We start from the raw sequence: 23,951 nt of genomic DNA on the forward strand, positions 1-23,951 counted from the left end.
CGTTTCCTTTAAAAAAACAAAACAAAAAACAAAACATGGGCGTAAATGTTATGTGAAATCTGCACCTCTGCTGCAAGTTTGCATGTAACATCTATATGCATTTCTTTGCTCTCATGCACACTCGACAGTTGAAGAATGCAACTCAATAACTACCAGGCATCAATTTCACAAGCACAGTCCAGTTTAAGATGATTTTTAAAAAACGTATGTAAGTGTAAATTCTGTATGGAGGCGCTTGTATATCCAAGAATTTTTAAACATATAGCAAAGTATTATTGCGTGCCTACAACATTTTTTTTACACTTGAAATGATAATAAAGTGGTTTTGAGTGAAATGAGCCTTTTTTTCTTTCTCATTTAACCTGCAGCAAATGAACCTCTGCACACAATATGTTGCTAAATGGCGCCACCTGCTGAAAAAATATCAAATTGATAAACATGAATTTGGTCCTGATATGGAACATTTAAATGTTTAAAACCAGTTAGTAAGATAAATGACTTTGTACCAAGAAATATGTCAAACTAAGACGTTTTAGCAGTTCTTTGGTGAATCAGCAGAGTTTCCTACTTTTTAAAAACTGCTTTATTATTTTATTGTAACAGGAATTTAAGCATAAACACAACAAAAGTAAACTTGAGGATCTTATTTGTCAATATAAAGTCATATTTATGAACATCTAACTGTATAAAACTGTCATTGATTTGTTTAAACCCCGTTATTTATTAGGGTTGGCTAACATTTGGCTTTCATTTGTGTAATTGTAAAGTCCTTCTCTGCATTAACTCCAGTGTTTCTGATCAATAAATTGTTATGAACGGTTCAGGAAACACTGGGAGAAAGATGATAAAAACACATTTAAATTCAATCCAGCCTATATCAGCAAATTAGAAAGCAGAAATGTAAACGTTTGGAATCAAATTCACATCTCTACAGCCATAAAAAGTTGCTTCAGCAGGTCTTGTAACAATGTAAAGATAATATACACAGTTGTTGTTTTGTATTTATTGGGGCCATGGACAGTGTTAAACATAAATGTTAACATTTGATTTACTGCACCAGATTTAGCTTAAAGCTAATTTCCTTCTGCAGTCCCTTACAATTAAAACATATAACAGCACAATAACAAATGGTACAAAGCAAAAAAACACACAGGAAACATTATACAAAATACAAAACTATACACAATAACACATCACAATGTCAACTAGAAATTAATAATGTAAGCTTGTCAAATTAAAAGCACGATCATGAGATGAAGTTTAGAGTCAGTGGTTACAGAGTTAAGTAGTTTTTAGCAAATTTTTTCATTTGGTTTTGAACGTACTGATGGAGCTGCAGCTCTTCATATCATCAGGTAAGACCATGAAAAAGTATTTGTCCCCCTCCTGATGTCTTCTGTTTTTGTATATAAAATATACAAAATATGGTTTTTCAATGATAATTTTATTTATTGAAGCAAAAAACAAGTTATCCAACACCAACTCGGCCTGTGTCTTTATCTGTCTTTGCTCCCGTATCTCCAGACTTAATTGATAATTGGATGCAGTTGGACTAAACACACCCAGGCCGGATTACTGCTATATCTACACATCACTTAAATAGAGCTTTTTTTTAGCAGTGTGAAGTTTGTTCACATCATAGCAAAATCAAAGGAAATTCCAGAAGAGATGAGGAAGAAGGTGATTAAAAAACATCCGTCTGAAAACACTCAGAAAGCAGTTTGTAATGTTGTGGGACTCTAAATAACCGCAGTGATTCTCATTATCTCCAAATGGAGAAAACTTGACACATTAATGAACCTTCCCAGGAGTGGCCGACCTTCCGAAATTCCTCCAAGAACGCAGTGATGACTCATCTGGGAAGTCACATAGGAGCAGAGGACAACATCCAAGGGTCTGCAGGCCTCTCTTACCTCAGCTGAGGTCAACGTTTATGACTCAAAAGATACTGGCTGAAAATGGCATCCATCAGAGAGCGGCGAGGTCAAAAAAACCCCCACTGCAGACCCAAAAGAGCATGAAGGCTCATCTCCATTTTGCCAAAACACACCTTGATTATCCTCACACCTTTCAGGAGGACGTTCCATAGACAGTTGAGTCGACTGTTTGGAAGACAAGGGGGTCACGTTACATCTGGTGTAAACCAAGAGCACCATCATACCTACAAGTGAGCATGGTGGGGGTAGTGTGATGTTGTGGGGGATGCTTTGCAGCTTCAGGGCCTGGGCGACTTGCCATTAACTGATGGAAACATGAATTCTGCTCTCTACCAGAAAATCCTGAGGGAGAACGTCCGGTCAGAAGTCTGTGAGTTGAAGCTCAAACACAACTGGGTGATGCAGCAAGACAATGATCCAAGTCCACCTCTCAATGCCTCTAAAGAAACAAAGTGAAGGTTTTGAAGTGGCCTGATCAAAATCCTGACTTGAACCCCCTTAAACTGGCAGTTCATGCTTGAAAACCTTACAGAGTGGCTGAATTTAAGCAGTTCTGCAAAGAGGAACGAGCCAAACATCCACCACAGTGATGTGAAAGACTGATCTCCAGTTATTGGAAGCTTTTGGTTGCAGTTGTTGCAGCTAAAGGTGGTAAAAACCAGCTGTTAAGTTCTTTGACATGGGTGATATTCAAGTGTTGGATAACCTTTTTGCTTGAATAAATAAAATGATCATTTAAAAACTTTATTTTTTGTTTACTCTTTGTTTTATTTTAGATTTTAGTTTGAAGATCTGAGGCATAAATAGCATAAATAAATAAAGACAACATTCCAGATTAGACATAAAATGCAAAAAAACAGAAGTCAAATGTGAGCTGTGATTGAATTTTTACACTTTAAAACCCCCATTTAAGGTTTTCTTTAGTTGAATTGAAGTGAAAGTGTATGAAATGAGTCAGAATGAATTCAATCATTTTACGTAAATGATTCAAGTGTCTAACTGATTACTGGACTTTGGTTATATGATTCTCTGTAAGCCAATAGTTTAAAGGTTATGTGTCATGTGAGTAAGTTAAGAAATGATTTGGGGATTTTTAAAAGATTTTACGCGCGTCAGACTTTGGAATCTTTTATTTCCGACGGTACGGGAAGAGTCCTTGAAGGCAGCAGTACCCTGGTCTGACCGGGTCTGGACTCTGGAAGTTTGGACTACGTCAACAGGAGAGTGGAAACCGTCCCAGCCCTCAGAGGAGCTGAGCAGAGGCGGCGCGCTGCGATCACTCCGAAACATCCCCAAATGTCGACGGAAGAAAACGAGTCGGTGCGTCTTTGAGCGTTTTTTTTTTCTCCTCCTGCAGGTGGTCATGTTGTTTCCGCGCGTAAAGACGCACTGAAGAACAATTAAAAACGGTCTTTGACGCGTTTTCTTGACCATCCGAAGCGGCGCAAGATGTTGGCGAGAAAAAGCATCATCCCGGAGGAGTTCGGTCTGCCGGGGCTCGCCTCCCGGATGCCCCGCAAACCGGTGTTCAGGGACCGCGTTAACAAAGCGCGCTTCATCGCCAAAAACGGCTCGTGCAACTTGGCGCACAAGAACATCCGCGAGCAGGGCAGATTCCTGCAGGACGTTTTCACCACGCTGGTCGACCTTAAATGGCGTTTTACGCTGGTTATCTTCACCACGACGTTTGTCAGCAGTTGGCTGCTGTTCGCCATGAGCTGGTGGCTGGTGGCGTTTGCGCACGGAGACCTGGACCCGAAGCGGGAGAACGGGACCTACTGCGTCAACGAGGTCAAGTAAGAAAAACACAGATCATTATAAATATGATGAAATAAAAGTTTAAAGGTGGAATATAGACTGTTAGAGTGTGTTTCATCTGACAAATAAAGTTCTTAAACATTTTGCAGATTTTTGGGGGGTTTTCCTCTCTTCTCTCCTCTTTTCATCCATCCTTACTTCAATCTACCTCCAATTATTGGAGATAAGAAGAGGTGGAAAGGAGGAGGAGAGGAGGGATAGAAAGATATAAACTATGACAGGAAGTCGAGGAACTTTTGCCCTCGTACTTTCCAGGGAAATAAAGTAAAGTTTGCAGGAGGAGAAGGAAGCTGTTTGGCACCTCCCTCTGAGCTCACCAACTTCTTTCCCTCCTTCCTTCCTTCCTTCCTTCCTTCCTCTATCCCTCTGTCACCTCTCCTCCAGGCTACCTTTCTTCTCCTCCTCTACTCATCAGCCTTCTCTTCTCTATCACCTCCACTCAAAACTTCAAACACAACATCAAATATGATAAGTCACACAACGATGATAAGTTGTATTTATGTCCATTTTATATCTTTGTGTGTGTTTTTTGAACAATGTGATACCTTAAATGGCAGCAAATGTTTCTGAGAAAAAAGGCAAAACTTATTTTTTTTTTAATTTAAAGCTGCAGTGGAAGAATTTGTCTTTTCTAAAGTATACTAATCATATCTCCCACAATCATAAAGTGGGCCCAAGACACTCGTTTTGTCTATAAAATGTCAGAAGACAGTGAGAAACGACCATGGTGATGTCATCAAATGTCTTGTTTTGTCCAAAAATCCAAAGATATTCAGTTTACTATCATGTAAGACACTTTAAATCCTCACATTTGAGAAGCTGCAACCAGCAAATATTCAGCATTTTTGCTTAAAAAATTACTTAAACGATTATCAAGATGGTTGCAGATTAATTTTCTGTCCATCAACTAATCAATTAATCAACTAAAGGATTCTGGTTTTGGGTTTAGCTCATCAGAAAATAAGTCTAGAAGTCATTCAAGTCATTTTAAGCTCAAATTCAACAACCTGTGTGGCTGAAAAACACCCTCTAAATGTCTAAATCCTTCATGTCTCCTGCAGGTCGTTCACCTCAGCCTTCCTGTTTTCCATCGAGGTTCAGGTGACCATCGGCTTCGGGGGACGGATGATAACCGAACAGTGTCCGACCGCGATCACCGTGCTCATCCTGCAGAACATCGTGGGACTCATCATCAATGCTGTCATGCTGGGTGAGACTCAGAAACCGCTCAGGGTCATGAAGATCAGGCTGAAACGGTTCCTCCTTCCTAATGTTTGGGGAATGAAACATCCGTGTTTATCACCTTCATGTTGATCCTGGAACAGCTGAAGCATCGAGTCTCAATAGCAGCTGACAATTTTTCAAGTGTGTCTTAAAACAACAGTCAGGTGTCCATAGTAGCAGTGAAAGAGGTTTTCCTGGCTGTAATCATTCCTCCTGTTCATACTGGCTGTTAAAAGATCCTTCAAATGTGCTTTCAGTGGAAGTGATGGAAAATCCACAGTGTTTCCACAACAGTGTATTTAAAAGTCTCTGGGAAGCTTATATGAGTCTTCAGCAGTCTGAGTTAGTCATATCAAGTGGATATCTGACACATTTACAGTCTTTTTAGCATCAGATTCCCTCTTTGTGTTTCCCTGTTGAGCTGCAGGTGGAAGTATAGTAACAAAAAGAGGAACTTTGGCACTAAAAAGACTGTAACGTTGAAAGATATCTACTTGATTTGACTCATTCGGATGCTTAAGCTTCATATTAGCTCCTGTGGATTTTGTCCTCCATCACTTCCATTGTAAGGTCATTATGAAGGGATCTTCTAATGGTCAGTATGAACAGGAGGAATGATTACAGCAAGGAAAACCTGTTTCATGTTCATTTGACTGTTGTTTTGTTAAGACAGACTTGTTTAAACATGTTTAAATTAGCCAAAAGTGTACCAGGTTAATGTTAAATGTGTCCATAACTTCCATTTATCTGTATCACTCTCTGAACAACATGTCCAGGCTGCAACAGTGGAGTTTATATGACTCAGATTAAACCCTGCAGTGGCTTGATTACATGTATTATCGATTAATCTGCTGATTATTTTCACCAACATCAGAAAATGGTGAAAAACACACATATTTTCTGTGTTGTTTAAGACTTCTAACCTGCTGAAATATCAACATACACAGAGAAAAACAGTACGCGGTGAGACTAGTTTGCTGATGTGAGTTTTCCGCTCCGCAGGTTGTATCTTCATGAAGACGGCTCAGTCCAACCGTCGCGCGGAGACGCTGATCTTCAGCCGTCACGCCGTGATCGCCGTCAGAAACAACCGTCTGTGTTTCATGATCCGTATCGGGGATCTCAGGAAGAGCATGATCATAGGGGCGACCGTCAGGTTACAGGTGCGTTTCTGCTTTATTCTCACCGACTGAACTCTGATCTTTACTGAGCAGCTTGTTGTATGTTTGTTGCTGCATGTTTTGATGTTTCTTGTTGATAAAAATAAAATAAAATTTTGCAGAATAGTTTTTATTTGTTTATCTCTTTGTATGCAGTAGAGCTGCAAAGATGAGTTGAATGACAGAAAATGAATCGGCAACTATTTTGATAATCGATTTATTGTTCTCATTTTTTAAAGGAAAAATGCCAAAAAATGTGAGATTTGAAGTTTTTTGTGTCATACATGATAGTAGACTGAATATCTTTGGATTCTGGATTGTTGATTGACCAAAACAAGACATTTGAAGACGTCAGCTTGGCCTCTAGGAAATTATAACGGCCATTTTTCATGCAAGAATGAACTGATTAGATTTTAGGGTCATGAGGTCAAAGGTCAAAGGTCAAGGTCACTGTAACCTCACATGTGTCCCAATCTCATGAACGCGATTTGGCACAAATATCCACTCGGACTCAAAGATGAACTGATTAGATTTTGGAGGTCAAAGGTCAAGGTCACTGTGACCTCACAAAACACGCTTTCGGCCGTAACTCAAGAATTAATACGTTAATTATGACAAAGTTTCACATAAATGTCTAACAGGATAAAATGATGAAGTGGTGACATTTTATATCCAAAAGGGTCAAAGGTCAACTTCACTGTGACATCATAATGTTCTGCAAAAACACTTTTCTGGCCGTTATTCAACGCTATAACTCAGGAACAGAAGAGGAGATTGTGACCATGTCTCACATTTAGTCAGATACTGAATCAGTGACACTAATCTTGGTTTCCAGCTTGAAACTGTGATTTATTGTTTAGATCTTCTGTGTTTGAATCATCCACGTTTTAGAATTTGTAGCTTCTTTGCAGCAGCATCCATATCTGAAGCATCATCTACTGTCGTGGCTACAACTTTGTGTTTAATCAGAATCAGTTTTACTGGCCAAACATGTGATCACATACAAGGAAAATACACTTAATACCTTCACTACAAATATTATGAGTCTGGACAGACATGGATGTAAACTGGAACTTGACTGATTGATGGAGGCAGACGACCATGAGGCTGTATTTCTAGTTTAATATGTTCTGACATTTTATAGACAAAACGATTCATCGAGAAAATAATCATCAGATTAATCAATAATGAAAATAATCGTTAGTTGCAGCCCTGGTGTGCAGACTCCATGTATCTTGTAGATTAGTAGCTACTTTATAGTACTTTGTAAGAGAGGAGAAAACTTTTTAAGTGCAAAGTTTGCATGATTTGCAAACGTTATTGTTATTAATGTTTATTATTTTCTCGATTCATCCATTAATCACTTGGATAAAAATGCTCATCACAACTTCCTGAGGTCCAAACTGATCATTTCAAACTACCTGCTTTATCTGAAACCCCCAAAAATATTCAATTTATTATCATATAAGAAAAATAAAAGTAGCAAATCCTCACAGCTGAGCTGGAACAAGTTCATGTTCTGCTTTTTTGCTTGAAAAATGACTAATAGAATAATCAACTACTTGTTTCAGGTTTATTTTTATCACCTCTTGTTTCATTTATAAACTCAAAAAAAGAGAAAATTCAGCTCTTGAACAAGAAAACTAAAGGACATACATGTGATTATAATAATTAATGAAAAGGATTATTTATTATTTCATGATTCATTATGACTTGCAGGTGGTGAGAAAGACAACGACACCAGAGGGGGAAGTGATCCCCATCCATCAGATCGACGTCCAGACTGAGAGCGCCGTGGCCAGCAACAGCCTGTTCCTCCTCGCCCCGCTCATCATCTGCCACGTTATTGACAAAAACAGGTACGAACACACAGGACGATGAAAAGGAACAAATATAGAAAAAATATATTTCTACTTTACAGAAATATATTTACTCTCTTTGATTTTTCTCTAATCTTTGGTTGTTTTTTATTCTTGTGAAATACTGAATGTTTTACCTCTTCAGGCAACAAAAAGTATTCAAATGAAACAATATATGAAAGGAAAACAACTCTTTACTGAAGAGCTCACAACTTAGAGATATTTGAGATGACGGGGAGCACGTAGATACAGCTTTTAAAGGGGACGTTTCATGCTTTTTAATGATTTTCTGTTATTTTTATACTGTTATAATGTCGGATATCTATGTTAAACAGGGTCAAAGGTATGTAACGTATGTGAAAATGCTCCCTTAAAGTGAAAAGCCAGGACTTCCTGCTCTGAACGCTCTACTTCCTCCTCGTGATGATGTCAGATTGTTCGCACATGCCCAGAAATGGCCGTCTGTTCCGTAGCCGTTGTTGCTAAAGTTGCTCCGTGGGTCGTTCACATCCACTCATGTATTTATAATCTGATTCGGGCTGGAACATGTACTGATGAATTTGAGAGAAGTTTCCATTATGAGTAAAGAACAAGAAAAAGTAGTGAAATCCTTCTACTATAGCTCTACGGAAGTTAACCAATCAGAACAGAGTGGGCTCTTTTTCTGTTAATCATGCAAAGATATTCCAGTAGAGCCCCAGAATGTAAATATAGAGCTGTAAATGGGCACAATATGTCCTCTTTAATGTGGTCACAAGCCAAAAAAGGTTGAAATAATGTGTTTTTTGTGTGACTGGATTGGTGAATGTTAGCAGCATGTAGCACGTCATATCTTGCAACTGACTGAAAATGACTGAAAAAGTGTTGATTAGATTATGAGCAGCTGCTTTGACACCGTGTGTAACTCAATACCTCCATCTGGTGGACGAACACAAATTTAGAGTACTAAAGAGGACATTGTACCATATACCTACTACAGAATACAGTCAGTCTAAACAGGTTATGTTTGTTGTGTTCACACTAGAAAATAAAGTATACTCAAAAAAAGTCTTGAAGGCTCCAGGAACACGTCAGAAAACAACAAATAAGAAGTTTGGTCCACTTACTAGCTTTTACAGTATGATATGTTTGTTGTATCATCAGCAGGTGGAGCCAAAATTTGCTCTGAAAAAAGCTGAAAATAGAAGTTTTGCATTTTTGAACAAGATCATTTCAGCCAGTAGGAAGCTACTGGTACAAATCAGTGCAATGCATTAATATCTAATATAAGTTACCATCTATAGACTATGAAAATCTGTATATACTACATACTGTATAAAAATAGTGTGTAGTATGGAATTGGGACACAAATCATCAAAAGCAAAAATCACATCAAAAACTCAAAAATAAACATACTTCTTTAGTAAATGATAAGGTTTACTATGTTATACTGTATCTTTTATTTTTTACTATATGTTATACTATATTTTTCTTAAAGGGAAATTCTGGTATTTTTCAATCTGTACCCTGTCTTCTCATCATTTTGGGTCTGTGCTGCTACAGGTTGCTGGTTCCTGTGTTTACTTTCATTTTCAGACACTTATAATAACAATCTGAGCGTATCAGTGAGCAAAAACAAGCAGTTTTAGGTTTAGACGTACTGTGATGGGTGCAGTTGGAGGTTTAGATTACATTACAGCCTGTTTTTATCCCCATTAGACACAAAATGATGGGAAAATAGGGTCCAGGTTGAAAAATACTGGAATTTCCCTATAAGGACAACAAATTTCATTTAAAAGCTCACAAATATGTAGTTTCAATTTTCTAAATGAGATAATAATAATGATAATAATAACAGAAACAGGAGGAAATAGTGTTATTTTCATTGGTGGATGACGTGTGTTTTGGTGCTCTAGTGAGTATTTCTGGCAGCAGGACGGTGTGTGTGTGTGTGTGAGGTTGATTTAAAATAAACAGTGTGTTAATGATGGTAATGAAAGAACATGTCACCCAGTGCAGCGGAGCGACTCACTGACGTGTTTTTTTATGGTTTTTGGACAATGACAGAGCTCTACGGCACAGATTAATGAGATATATCAGACACAATAATAATAATAGATCAGCTCATTGTTGGATTTGGGTATTTTTCATGAGATTTCTTGAAAATAAGAAGACATACACACACCTGACTTTTCCTTTTCTTCAGTTTAAACACATTACTAGAGCTGCAACGTTTAGTTGATCGACAAAAAATTGACAAAAAACAACTATTTTGATAATCAAATAATAATAATTAAGCAAAAACACCAAAGATTTGGCTCATATGTGATGATTTTATGCTTATATTTGTCATACATGACAGTTAAACTATTGATTAGACAAAATTTGACTCTAGGAAATTGAAATGGTCATTTTTCAGTATTTTCTGACATTTTACAGACCAAATAAGCAGATGAATTCATAATGAAAACAGTTGTGAAAAAAGTGGAGAGAACAGCAGAGAGAGAATGGATGAATTTAGGATTTTAGCCGAAGGTTCCCTGACAGGAAACATAAAACGTGCGTCCGCTCTGCTCTCTCTGATCTCAGTCCGCTGTACGACCTGTCCGCCATGGAGCTGCAGTGCAGCGACCTGGAGGTGATCGTCATCCTGGAGGGCGTGGTGGAGACGACGGGGATCACCACACAGGCCAGGACCTCCTACGTCTCCGAGGAGATCCAGTGGGGTCACCGTTTCGTTCCCATAGTAACGGAGGAGGAGGGCGTGTACTCTGTGGACTACTCCAAGTTTGGAAACACAGTCAAGGTAACCAGAGTTTCATATCAATAATTACTAAAGAGTGATGATTTATTGTCTTTAAAATACTTTATCACATTAAACATCTAAGTTTCAACAATCATGTGACCATCAGTTCATGTACTAAAGGCTTCAAACACATTTTCTTTGACTCTCAGAAAGTTTTGAAAGTGAATTTTTATCCATACGTGGCTCAGTTAGTCCATCAGTTTGTTCCAGACTGAAATATCTCAACAACTATTGGATGGATTGTAATTTGGTTCAAGCATCAGAATCTTTCCACCAAATATCAACACCAGCAGCTGGTTCTGCTCGGCCTCAAACCTCTTCAACACTTTCTGTTTAAACTGAGAGACAGAAGGATCCTCCGAAATCACACATCTCCTCTTTTATTTTCAGGGGTTTTGACACATTTCCTGTGAAAGCAACATTATTATCGGAGGATGTGTGATCCCCTGACTCTTCATTTAGCGCCACCAGCGGCTCAAAGTTGTCACTTAACCTTTGAAATGTACCAGATACCAGATAGTAAACTGGCTGGATTGTCAAGTGGTACAGATGTCCTGTTGTCACTTTTGATGACCCTCTGACTTTTCATCTGTTGGCATCGGGTCTAAATTTCAATATAGCAAAAATAATAACATTCCCATCATCCTTATTTGTACTTTATGTTTATATCTAATTAGCAAATGTTACCATGCCAACACGCTAAACTAGGATGGTGAAATATACCTGATAAACAGCAGCACGCATCAGCACCTACTGTAAACTCACCTTTTTAGAGCTGCTTTCAATGTCCCCTGCTACTTAATGTACTTTTAGTTCTCTTGCTTTTAGTGTGTTACAGGGCTGCAACTAACTATTATTTTCATTATTGAATCTGACAACCATTTTCTTGATTCACTGATTAGTTTTTTGGTCTATAAAATGTAAGAAAATGGTGAAAAATGTGACGTCCTGAAATGTCTTTTTTTGTCCACAACCCAAAGATATTCAGTTTACTTTCATAGAAACCAGAAAATATTCATATTTGAGAAGCTGGAACCATTTTTCTTCTTAAAGAATGACTCCAAACAATTAATAGTTGGCAACTAATTGATTAATCGACTAATCGTTACAGCTCTACATACAAATTAAATGTATAGAAACTTGAAAGGGTGTTTAAAATGTCCCATTATGATAAATCTTTTGTCTCAAAACAAAAAAGAAACCTTGAATGTGGATTATTCATTTGCTAAGAGACAGAAAGAAACACATTTATAGCATGTTTTAAAAATGTTGTTGCTCTTCCAGGTAGCCACGCCGCGCTGCAGCGCCAGAGAACTGGACGAGAAGCCGTCGATCTTAATCCAGACGCTCCAGAAAAGCGAGCTGTCGCACCAGAACTCGCTGCGCAAGCGTAACTCCATGCGGCGCAACAACTCCATTCGTAAAGGCGGAGGAAGCAGCGGGAGTCTGCGCAGGAACAACTCGGGGCTCGTCTCACCCAAAGTCCAGTTCTTCACCCCCGGCGACGGAGGCCAAACCCTGAACGCCGTCACCTGACATGAGGCCTGCCTCCTACTGGCTGCCCTGGTCCTCCTGGTGGGAAGGAGGATCGTGGGTGTTGGTGTGTCTCCTGCTCTGATGGGACTCGTTGTTTTTCTGTTCCCTGCATTCTCTCAACTTATCTCTCAACACTTTTACGGCTGATGTTACTTCATGTTTACATACGTGGAGTAAAAAGTATTTCTTATTCAGACTGAACTGCTCAAATCACTGACATGCTGCAGTCTAGCACTGATACAACCACCGAGACTATAAATATACAACCAGTTTGGCCTCTTGTGTCTCCACAGACACATTATCGGGCCCCGATGCACAGACACGAAACGTCATCCACTCCTACTTCCTTCAACATCACATGCAGGTGATATTTTCTCAAAGCCAATAAGTGACAAGTGAAATTCATTTATATTGTACAAAATCACCAATATGCCTCAGACGGCTTTACGATTTATACAATAAACAAGAACCTTGAGAAGATAAAACTCTGCTGCAGGTAAACAAGCAAACTTTAATGTAGGTTAGTGTTCAAACAGTCGATTATTATCATTTATTCCCATTTATTACCAGAAAATTAAGTTAGATAATTAGTTTGGGTCGTCATCACCTGCTGGAACATTTTTGGTTTCAGCAGCTTCTCAGATATGACGATCCTTGTAAACTGAAAATATTTGTTTGTTTGTTTTTTTACTGTTGATTGGAAAAAAACAAGAAATTTGAAGACTTCACACTGGGTTCTGGGAACCTGTGATCGACGATTTTAAATAATTTTCTGATATTTTGTAGATTAAACAATTAATCATTGACTGAAATACAGGATTAGTCGATTAATCGATCAGTGGATCGACAGAAAAATGATCACTTTGAGTCATTTTTATAAGAAAAAATGTCCAAATTCTCTGATTCCAGCTTCAGAAAGTGTGATTATTTTCTGATTATTTAGTCTTTTATGACAGTAAACTTGGGTTTTGGGAAACAATGATCAATATTTTTCACCATTTTCAGACATTTTATAGACCAAAGACTAATCAGTTTAGAAAGATTAATCGATAATGAAATAATCATTAGTTGCAGCCCTAATTAAATCAAAGGATTCAATGATAGTGAAGCTTTAATGTATTGTAGGTTTACTGTAGTCATGCCTTGTTTAATCAACTAAAATATCATCAATAAATATTGATTCTAACACATCCTGTGTCTGGTAGGAACCTTCATTAATCCTCTGTCAGCAATCAATCCCTGTTTTATTTGCTTTAACTTAAATAACAGCAAAATAACAAGAACATTTTCACTGAGCGGCAGGTTATCTGGGTGTAGAAGTTAATTAATGAATTAATTCCTCCAGCTTGTAAATGAAGCCAGTGTTTTGTTTCACATCTGTCTATTCTGGTGATTATAGAAAACGTGTATTTGATTCAGTCAGTCCCAGTTTTTCATTACATTTCCATAACTGTTGCAACTTTTGTGTCTCATCATCATAAAATCAATAATTACAATACTGTTCAATACAGCTCAAGTATGATTTTAAAAAAGTAAATAAAGTCACTGTTGAACTTGTAGTGGTGGTAATTTCCTCTGGTAGCAATCAATCACTGTACTGTACATGTGTATTTTTCACTTGTGTGTCAGTTTTGTTGAATGAAAATAAATGCACTTCCTTCATCTGAATTTCCTTTAATTACCTGAATACCTACAATAATAATAATATCCATACACACATACAGAGAGACAGACAGAGAGAGATATCACCATCAGATTGAAAATAATGACTAGATAGTGATAGTGATAGTGCCAGTAGATAGAGGGTATATATATATAATTATATAGTATTATATATATATATTATTAATTATTATACTATTATTATTATACTATTATTGAGATACCTTCTCAATACATGTACATAATATATGTATATGTATACATAATATGTATATAATAGACATTTAAATAAATTTAAAAGACAGAATATATTTTATATGATATATATTTTGTCTTTAAATTAGTAATTAATGTAGCAATTAGTTGATCAACAGAAAATTAATCACCTTCTCAAATGTGAGGATTTTAAGCTTTTTGTGTCATACATGATAGTAAACTGAATATTTTTGGATTTTGGATGGTTGATCAGACAAAACAAGATTCACTATTTTCTGACATTTTCTGACAAAATAACTAATTGATTAATGGAGAAAATAATCATCAGATTAATCGATAATGAAAGTAATTGTTAGTTGCAGCCCTGGTAAATAGTAAATATTATTTTTGCTCTAACTCAGGTAAAGATATTGAATACTTGTTACACTTCTTGTACTAACAAACACCTTCCAATCTTGTAATCCATGTAAATCCATGTAAATATGTATACATTATTAATATTCATTTTGAATATTGTTTGTTTAACGTTTAAAAATGTGTTTAATGTGTAATTCTTGACAAAAATGCAGAAATTACCTTTTCTTTCTTTCTTTTTTAAAATTTTATTTTCTCAACTTTATTGACAACAGTCAAACTCAGAAAAACAGTAACATATAAACAAATACAAAGAAAAAAGGTGAAAATAAAGTGGCAGGGAATTATGGCATAAACAAACAAACAAACAAACAAACAAACAAACAAACAAACAAACAACATGCTGTAAAGCAATTGTGCAAGAAGCTTTTTACATTCAATAAAAACGAAATAATGCATAGGAGGAGGAAAAAAATTAATAAACGAAGGGCTACAGATTAATGACCAAATGACATTAGTCAATAATTTTATATGTTTCAAATATTGTTTGGATCTTTTTAATGTTGTGATAGAATTATAATAGAGCTCAAAATCAATTAGAAATAAGGTAAAGTTTGCTTTTCTATTGGTTCATTTTATTTTATATATATGAAATTTGCATTTATATATAATATATTATAAATAATTGGATTAAAAAACTGACATTGTCCTAATTAACATGAACGCTTTCCTCAAGCATACGTAATGCGTCACACACTACGTGATGACGTATGAAACTCGTAAGTGAGCGTCGGCGCTGCGTGACTCTGACAGGTGAATGAACCGGGAGGTGAACAGAAGGAAAACATGGCTCGTAGTTTTTTGTGCAGAGCTGCTGGAGTCCTGCAGCTCAGCAGGACGACACCGCGGACTGACTGGAGACGATTTTACTGTCAGACAGAGAAGGAGCCGCTGACAGTCCGCCAACAAAACAACGGAATAAGGTTACGAAGCTGTTATTTAGCTCTCAGATAGCGAACTAGCTTCAACATTTACAGAAAATTGCTCAACTTCGGCAGCAGCTGTGTGTATCTTACTTTATTACATATGTTACATGAGGTTTAGGTCTTCTTATAAGTTCAGCACAAATATTACTTTATGATGATTAAAGTAAAAAATAGCAACAACACAATAAAAATCCATTAAAAGTTCTAGATGATTTTATTACAGATAATTAAAATGCATCCACATACAAATAGTCTAAAATTTTATCAGCGATTTGCTAATAACTTTGTACTTTTTGAATGCAGGATTTTTTTTTACTGGTATTAAATAGTTTTGGTACTTTTATTTAGTAGTAGTAGGGGAGCTGAATACCTTTTAAAGGAGCGGTTCTCAAAGCGGGGTCTGTGGACCCCCAGGGGTCCTTGAGGAGGTTCCAGGGGGTCTCCAGCAATTCCATCCATAAGTAAAACAATGACAGAATGTGTGACTATATTGGTCATGGGTTTCATACACTTTTTCCTATATAAATACTGCATCTTCATATAAAGTTCTGCATTGATTTAGAGGAAAAGACGAAGGTCTGGTTGTGGTGCATGGAGTTTGTTATCTATAGCTGTACATCACAATTTATTTCTGAATTCTGTTAAATGTAAAAATTTTTCTGCAAAGTTTGTTAATGAGTGACAATACAGGCTAGTTTTTATTTTTTTTGTAGAAAGTATAATATTTGTCTCTGTGGTGATGAGTCGAAGCAGAAAAAGTATAAAGAGTACTTGATGTACTAAATACATCAAAATGGTACTTTAATATAGTACTTAATACTTAATACTTAATACTTAGTACTTAAATATATCTTCATCTCTGTGTGCCAAGTTGAAGAATGTTTTCTGTTCATTCATAAAGATTGTGCAAGATGGATGCGTTTTATAAGTGACTATCTTTATACAGTTTAAATATGCAGTTCACACGAAGAAGTGGAACATAATGTTTGGTAAAACAAGTTAGATTGTAAAGTTGTGTTAAATCTTTTGATTATAACTGGAGTGAATAGTGAGTTTAAAATGACTATACTGCAGTTTATTCTCATTTTTCCATCTTCTGTGGATGTTGTTTGATTGTTGTTTTCTTTTTTGGTGCCTTTTTGGCTGCATGAAATATGATAAAGTACTAATGTATCTGCTTATTCTTGATTTTTACAAAGACTTTCTATTAGACTATTAAACTATCTAGACTATTAAACTACTAAAACTGTTGCTCAAAAACACTAAAAGCCTTAAAGTGAACCCACTGCAGGAATAAAAAACTGCATAATTAAGCACGGCAACCAAGACAATGCTGAGTGTAATATGTTAATGTATGTATGTCTTTTTAGGAGAATAATACTGAACAATCCCAGAAAGAGGAATGCTCTGTCGTTGTCCATGCTGGAGTCCCTCAGAGAAAACATCCTGACAGATGTCAACAGCGATGATCTCAGAGTTATTATTATATCAGGTATGTTAGTGGTGTGGGTGGAGGGATGATGTCAGTCAGTTGGTCGGTCCACCACTTTGATCCAGTCTGAAATTTCTGAACTACTATTCAATGACATTCATGGTGCACAGAGGATGAATCCTACTGACTTAAGGGATCCCCGACCTTTTCCTCTAGTGCCACCATGTGGTTCACATTTGTTGCTTTGAGTGAAATATCTTAACAACTATCAGATGGATTTCCATGAACTTTTGTACAGACATTTATGTGCTTGTGTGTGTGTGTGTGTGTGTCAGCCAAAGGTCCAGTGTTTTCCTCTGGACATGACTTGAAGGAGCTGACGTCAACTCAGGGCCGAGAATATCACACACAGGTCTTCCACACTTGTGCAGAGGTTAGTCTGTCCTATTCTGTCTCTCTTTCTTTTGTTCTTCACCTCTATCTCTCTTTTTCCCTTCCACTCTCCCTCTGTCTTTCTGCAGGACTCTTCGTTTCTCCATATCTCTTTCCCTCATTTCTACACTGTCTCTTTTCTCATTTCTTTTTCTGGCTGCATTTCTCTATTTCTTTGCCTCCTTCTTTTCTCTCACTTTACCTCTGCTCTCTCTCATTTTCTCATTTCGCCTCACAAACTCACATTACTTGTGAACTAAATCAGCAGATCAAGGGATGTCTTCAGTTTATTCAGTCTAAACCCACTTAATAATACAACAGATAAAAGCAAATAAAACCTCTCATTGGAGAAGCTGAAACCTGCAAATATTAAATATTTTCAGTTTTATTTAAAGCTAACAGTGCTTTGCCTTCAAAAACCTGCTGGTTCCCATTGGCTTGTGTGTTTCAGGTAATGACTCTGGTACAAGATATACCTGTTCCTGTAATCGCCATGGTGAATGGCGTTGCCACAGCAGCAGGTTGCCAGCTGGTTGCCAGCTGTGACATCGCCGTGGTGACGGAAAAGTCCACCTTCGCCACTCCAGGTGTCAACGTGGGTCTGTTTTGCTCGACACCGGCGGTTGCCATTGGCAGAGCTGTGCCGAGGAAGGTTAAGAGCTGAAGCATTTTTGTTTGAAGCATTTGTCCCCTGAACCGCAGCAAATATGATGTAGTTGTTGATAATTATAATAGATCTTTAGACCTATATATGTGGAATTTAACATTAGAATCAGTGCATTTGGTCATTCTACAATGTAAAAGAAGAATAAATTACTTTGCATAATCATATTCATCATGTCAGAGTGATATCAGATCAATATTATAGGGAATAGGTGAAATAGTCTTACAACAACGAAGATAGATAGATTTCCTTTTCTAGGGACTGTTCAAAATTTGCTGTTATTTTCAGCCTTGATAATAAAATTTGTTTTTCTGTTGTAAAATATCCTGCCAAATAATAACCAAATTTGAGGGTTCCTTACAGTATACATAAAAAACTACTGCATGGATTGCCTTGAAAATTTCTTAAGATACTCATGTCCCCCTCTGGATGAATTGTCATAATTTTGGTGATTCCTTAAGTTTTCCTTTAGCGCTATCATAAAGTCAAATTTTAAATTCGTCCAATACTATTATGTCAAACTAATGACCTTCCCATCAGCCTCAGCTGCACATTAGTGCTAATTAGCAAATGTTAACATGCTAACATGGTAAACATTAGTGTGTCTGTAGACATAGTCTTGTTTCTCAAATATTGATATTGGGATCACCCATAAAAATCAATTTTCAGGCTCTACTTGCTCTCCTCTTTTCACCAGGTCGCCATGGAGATGCTGTTCACAGGAACTCCCATCTCAGCCCATGATGCTTTGCTGCACGGTCTAGTCAGTAAGGTGGTGCCAGAAGAGCGACTGGAGGAGGAGACGTTAGCCATCGCCCAGCGGGTGTGTCAGGCCAGCCGACCTGTTGTAGCCCTCGGCAAGGCCACTTTCCAAAGGTGGGATGCAAACAGATGCTTTTTCATGGTGGTTATCAATAGTTCTTATGGTTCATAAATCTTTGAGGTGGTTCAAGGGGGTCACCCTTACCAAACCTAATAATCAGTATGTAGAATTTTAGCATCAGTAAGACATCATCCTCATCCTTTAGTGTCATTTTTACAAACAAATCTATCAGCTAAAGGTTTGGCAGCTTCTAGTAGCCACCAGGTGCTACAAGTAATTACAACTAAGATGAATTTACTATGAGTAGTCAATTAATTGATTAGTCTATCATCAGAAAATTAATCTGCTTTTTTGATAATTGAATAATCATTTTAGTTTTTTTTTTTCAAAGCAAAAATGCCAAATATTTGCTGGTTCCAGCTTCTCAAATGTGAGAATGTAATGTTTTTTTCTGTCATACGTAATAGCAAACTGAATATCTTGGGCTTTCGGACTGTTGGTTGCACAAAAAAAGACACTTAAAGAGGAAAATTATAAGAACCATTTTTAATATTTACTGACATTTTATAGACAAAATGATTTATTGAGAAAATGATCGTCAGAGTAATTAATAATAAAAGTAATCGTTAGTAGCAGTCCTAAAGCTTTCACAGGTTTTGCTGACAGCAGATAGTGGAGAGAGTATAAAGCTGACACCACTGACATGATAAAATGATAAATTGATGATTAAAATGCTTGATGATAAGAATGAGTATGCTTCTTTACTATGTGTGACAGCAGATATTGTAGGTGTCATCACAGTCACATTCAATACTTAACACCAGTCTTTTCTTTCAATAACAATAATGATGATAATCAGGGTTACTGATGTGAAATCATTTGAGAAACTGTAATTAATACATGTACATTTCTCTTCACATATTGCTTTGTTGACATAATCTTTGTTGTTTTTTTTTCCAAAGACAAATGGCTCAAGGTCGAGATGCAGCATATGCCACCGCCTCCAAGGTGATGGTTGACAACCTGGCTCTGAGAGACGGACAGGAGGGGATCCGAGCCTTCATAGAGAAACGCAAACCAGTGTGGAGCAATAAAACAGAAAAAGCCCATGACTGATGGACTATTGGACAGGCCTTAAGTCCTAGGAGATCACTGCAATGATCTGGTGGATATCCTGATTGGTGCCGCTGATTTTCAATTATTGGTGTGGTATAATCAGCGCCAGCCCTGAGTCAGAGTTCAGGCTACAACTGTTAAAATGTACATGTGTAATTAGGAAGATCAGAAAAAATATAGGAGAACTGAAGTTTTAACTGTTGACTGTCTTCCTTGAGGATTTCCACCTTGTCACTCAAACTAAACACAAGTACCTGAACTAGTGTGTGCCTTATAGGCCATAGTGTAGAGATAAGAAATACACACCCAGAGGACTCAAGACTCATGGCTGATGACATAATGAGCTCATAAAGCTAAAGAATGCTGCTTTCTTTATTTGTGTAATGGATGCATTAGTTAGAGCTATGCATTGGTAGGAGGTATTTCAAATGATCAGGGTTCTAGACGTTAAAGTCCAGGTCATTTTCTGCACAGTTGGAGCTTTTCCAAGGCTTGGATCAAGATAAATCTCCCAAGGCACAAAATATGATCAATTGTGTTAGAAAATATCTTGTTCTTAAATAAAAACACAAAGGTACAATCATGTGTACATCAAAACATAACAAGAGAGGTCAACTATGACTCTTAGGGTGCATTTCAGCATGACAGCATCCAACCACTGAGCTTAAAACTATTGTGAGCATCGCAAATGGTGAACCGAAGCTAAAGTTTTGTTTCATAGAAACCAGATGAAACATTCAACAATTAATATCAGTTTTCTTTTGGTGTCTTGGTTAATTTTGAATGAATTTCGTATGTATGGTGGAGTGTTTTGTTCCCAATTGCCAAGTAGGCTTTTTGAATTTGCTACAGCTGTGATTTGCACCTATGACTGGCTTTCTTCTCCAAAGCAGCAGCAGCTGCTAAGAATCATGGGTATTGTAGTATTTAGAGACAATTGAAAAAAACATAATTTTTCAGAGACAATTAAAGTTAAAGTAATTGAAACTGAAATATAATGTAAAGCTAAGTATCATTAAATCATCTTTAGCCCTAATGTTTGTTGAAGATTATACTAAAAGAAAACCTTTACCACAAGTTTTATAGATCAGTGGGGAAGAAAAAAAACTATTGACTTGTTGAGGACCAAAACAAAGTTGATAAAGTTACAATAAATGATCACCATTCATTCAGGATTTTTTTTCCTTTTTTTTCTCCACACATTTGAATGCAGAAATTTTACCTGTAATGGAGTATTTGTTCAATGTGGTATTGTTACTTGTACTGAAGTAAAAGTTCTCAATGCTTCTTCCACCACTGGAAAAGCATTAGATAGTTTTGACCACAGACTGTAAAAAAATATTCTCAAGGCCAGCAATATAATATAATTATGTCACATCCGGCCGCCATCTTTGTTTGGGTCAGGGAGCAGCTTGGTAACTTGTACAACGGATTAGAATAATTTTCATGGTTCAGTGGACGGAATAGCTGTTAATTCAGATGGACAGAAGAGTGTGAGGTAAGCGTTGTTTCACAAATATTTTGGTTTATAGAAATTTGACAATGAGTTATGATAAGGATGAGAGTTATAGTTCAGAAAATTTGACCAGTTCAAACTGCCACCGCGCGCAGAGGAAGCGAGCGCGTGGTCGACCGTTACCTGTCGGCCCCATGGATGGATGTTTCTTTTGTAAGTTATGGTCCCATTTAATTTAAATTTGACGATAAAGCAGGGTATGCTAAGGGCATATATTCAGAGTATAGCCGTAGCCGTCGCCATCTCCGTGTGTTTTCAGTTCATTAGAGATAATCGTAACATAATGGGTGCTCTAAAAAAGCCTTGTTCCGTTTTTCCGGTGAGTACATTTTGTTTTAATGGTTTTAAGCTAGCTTTTTGCTAACGAAAATTAGCACAAGCAATTATCAGTTAATCAAAGATTATATGCACCATGCTAACCAGGCTAGCAGCTAACGTTAGGGTCAGCTGCACTTTCTCGTCCAAAAATGTTCACTTCTCATCACTTCTGTCCAAAAATCCAACATGGCGACAGTAAAAATGCAAACTCGAGGTTTCAAAAAGTCCACAAACCAATGGGTGACGTCACGGTGGCGGTGTCCATTATTTTTGATACAGTCTGTGGTTGGTTGCTAAGTTTCGGTCCCGGCTGCATCTGTGTGTTCTTGGTTTTTAATCATGTGCTTTGTTATAGATTGTAAAGTAATTTCGTCTAGCAAATAAGGCAGTTTCCTTTGTTTCTGGTTGGTGTTCGGCTTGCATGATAAATGTCCATATTATCATGAATATGAATAATTTGAATGTTGATATTGTGGTATTTTTATTTGGTCCTTGGCAGTTCCTCTGGAACAGAAAATAAATTGGCAACTGTTATGATAATTATTGGTTGCCCTTTGTCTGTTTTTCATTGTCTTATGTGATTTATAAATTGAATATGGGTTTTGCAGTGTTGGTGTGACATTACAAGCAGTTTGAAGACTTCACCTTGAGCCCCAGGAAATTGTGATGCTATTTTATGCCATTTTATAAACAAACCATAAATGAAGAACATTTGACAGATTAATTGCTAATGAAAAGAATTAGTGGTGATATTGTCTATGTACCTGTTTATGTTTTCTGTGCTACATCTTAGATGAGTAGAGCTCGTTGTTTTGGGGGTCTACTGTAGTCCCTGAAGGTTTTTTATTTCTGACAAATCTGTTCAACCATTTGCAATAAAAGGTCAATTCTAGTGCTGAAACATTTATTTGATTAGTTGATGGACAGAAAATGAAAGAGCAGCAATGTTAATAATCAGTAAATCATTCAAATTATTTATTAAGGAACAAATGGCAAACATTTGCTGGTTCCTGTGAAATCTTGTTAAATCTTTGGGTTTTGGGCTGTCAGTAGCACAAAACAACCAAATATAAGACCTCCTCTGGGGTTCTGGGAAATTGTGATGGATATTTTTCCACCATTTACTGACATTTTATAGATTAAATGATGAATGGATCTATTGTAGAAATAACTGACAGACAAATTGATGATAATAATACTCATCAGGAACAGCCAAGTCATTTCGTTGACATGAGAGTAAAACACCACAGAGAACAACATACAGTTGTACAAAGAAGCCTTTAAAATGACTACAGTAAATCACCATGAAACAGTATTTTTTATGTACTTGTTAGTAATGTTGTGTTGGTCATGCATAGCATGTTAATTTATATGCAATAAGAGATGTAAGTTTTGTTTCTTGTTGTTTTTGTTTTGCTGCTATAAAAATGAGGCTTTATACATTTGCAGAAATCTTACAAGTTTAAATCCAGAAGTTAGAGACTGAACTTAAATCTCTTGATGTAATGGGAATAAGAATCTGAAATTCTTGAGTGCATAATGTGACTTTGATGCTTCAGGTTGTAGTTTTACTGAACGGCCATATGATGGTGTAATTGTGTTAACCATAGCCGGCTGTAACTGTGCAACACTACAGATTCTGTGTTTGTTATCTAACTAGAAGTGATGGAACTGTTTGTCAGAGTAAACATTTAGTATTGAAGGAGCAAACTGTCTGAAGATGATATGTCCGGCTTCACTCATGCACAGAAAACAAATACACCGGGTACAGATATGATCTTTGATTACTGTCCAAGCAGATTGGCTGAACACTGAACAGCTTATTTTTTTAAGCCTTGCTAAGAGAAGCAGAGTGAAATTACTGCCAGTTCCTCACTGATGTATAGAGGTTGATGGGAAAACTGCTGTAGGTGTAATCTTTAAAATATCTAGAGAATGAAACAGGAACAGGTTTTAATGATTATCAGCAATGTTATTGAGCCTATGGAGCCTTATTACTATAAACAATTATATAAAATGTATGAAAAGAAAAGCAGCACAGTTTTGTATTTGTGCTTCTTATTGTTAATAGTTGCATTTAGTACAAGATTAGAATTAGTACATCCAGAAAAAC

At 36.8% G+C, this 23,951-nt stretch overlaps 2 protein-coding genes and 1 long non-coding RNA gene across 3 annotated transcripts; all 3 read left to right on the top strand.

Moving 5' to 3' along the window:
• The first annotated feature begins 1,341 nt into the window (after nt 1–1,341).
• LOC122975273 lies at nt 1,342–2,684 on the top strand. The gene is made up of 2 exons (XR_006400606.1): nt 1,342–2,167; nt 2,274–2,684. It is a non-coding gene; the product is annotated as an uncharacterized LOC122975273 (long non-coding RNA).
• Nucleotides 2,685–3,078: 394 nt separating this feature from the next.
• On the top strand, nt 3,079–13,148 carry kcnj8 (potassium inwardly rectifying channel subfamily J member 8). The gene is made up of 6 exons (XM_044344072.1): nt 3,079–3,733; nt 4,817–4,965; nt 5,982–6,142; nt 7,859–7,998; nt 10,567–10,783; nt 12,068–13,148. Exons 1-6 carry the CDS (start codon nt 3,387–3,389, stop codon nt 12,317–12,319), a joined length of 1,266 nt encoding a protein of 421 aa, XP_044200007.1. The 5' UTR covers nt 3,079–3,386; the 3' UTR covers nt 12,320–13,148.
• A 2,190-nt stretch (nt 13,149–15,338) lies between these two features.
• echdc3 (enoyl CoA hydratase domain containing 3) lies at nt 15,339–20,596 on the top strand. Its single transcript, XM_044343540.1, has 6 exons — nt 15,339–15,534; nt 16,908–17,029; nt 17,305–17,402; nt 17,853–18,053; nt 18,763–18,941; nt 19,851–20,596. Exons 1-6 carry the CDS (start codon nt 15,398–15,400, stop codon nt 20,002–20,004), a joined length of 891 nt encoding a protein of 296 aa, XP_044199475.1. The 5' UTR covers nt 15,339–15,397; the 3' UTR covers nt 20,005–20,596.
• The last annotated feature ends 3,355 nt before the right edge of the window (nt 20,597–23,951 follow it).

Source organism: Thunnus albacares, chromosome 23 (assembly GCF_914725855.1).
Source record: "Thunnus albacares chromosome 23, fThuAlb1.1, whole genome shotgun sequence".
In the NCBI taxonomy this organism is placed as follows: Eukaryota; Metazoa; Chordata; class Actinopteri; order Scombriformes; family Scombridae; genus Thunnus; species Thunnus albacares.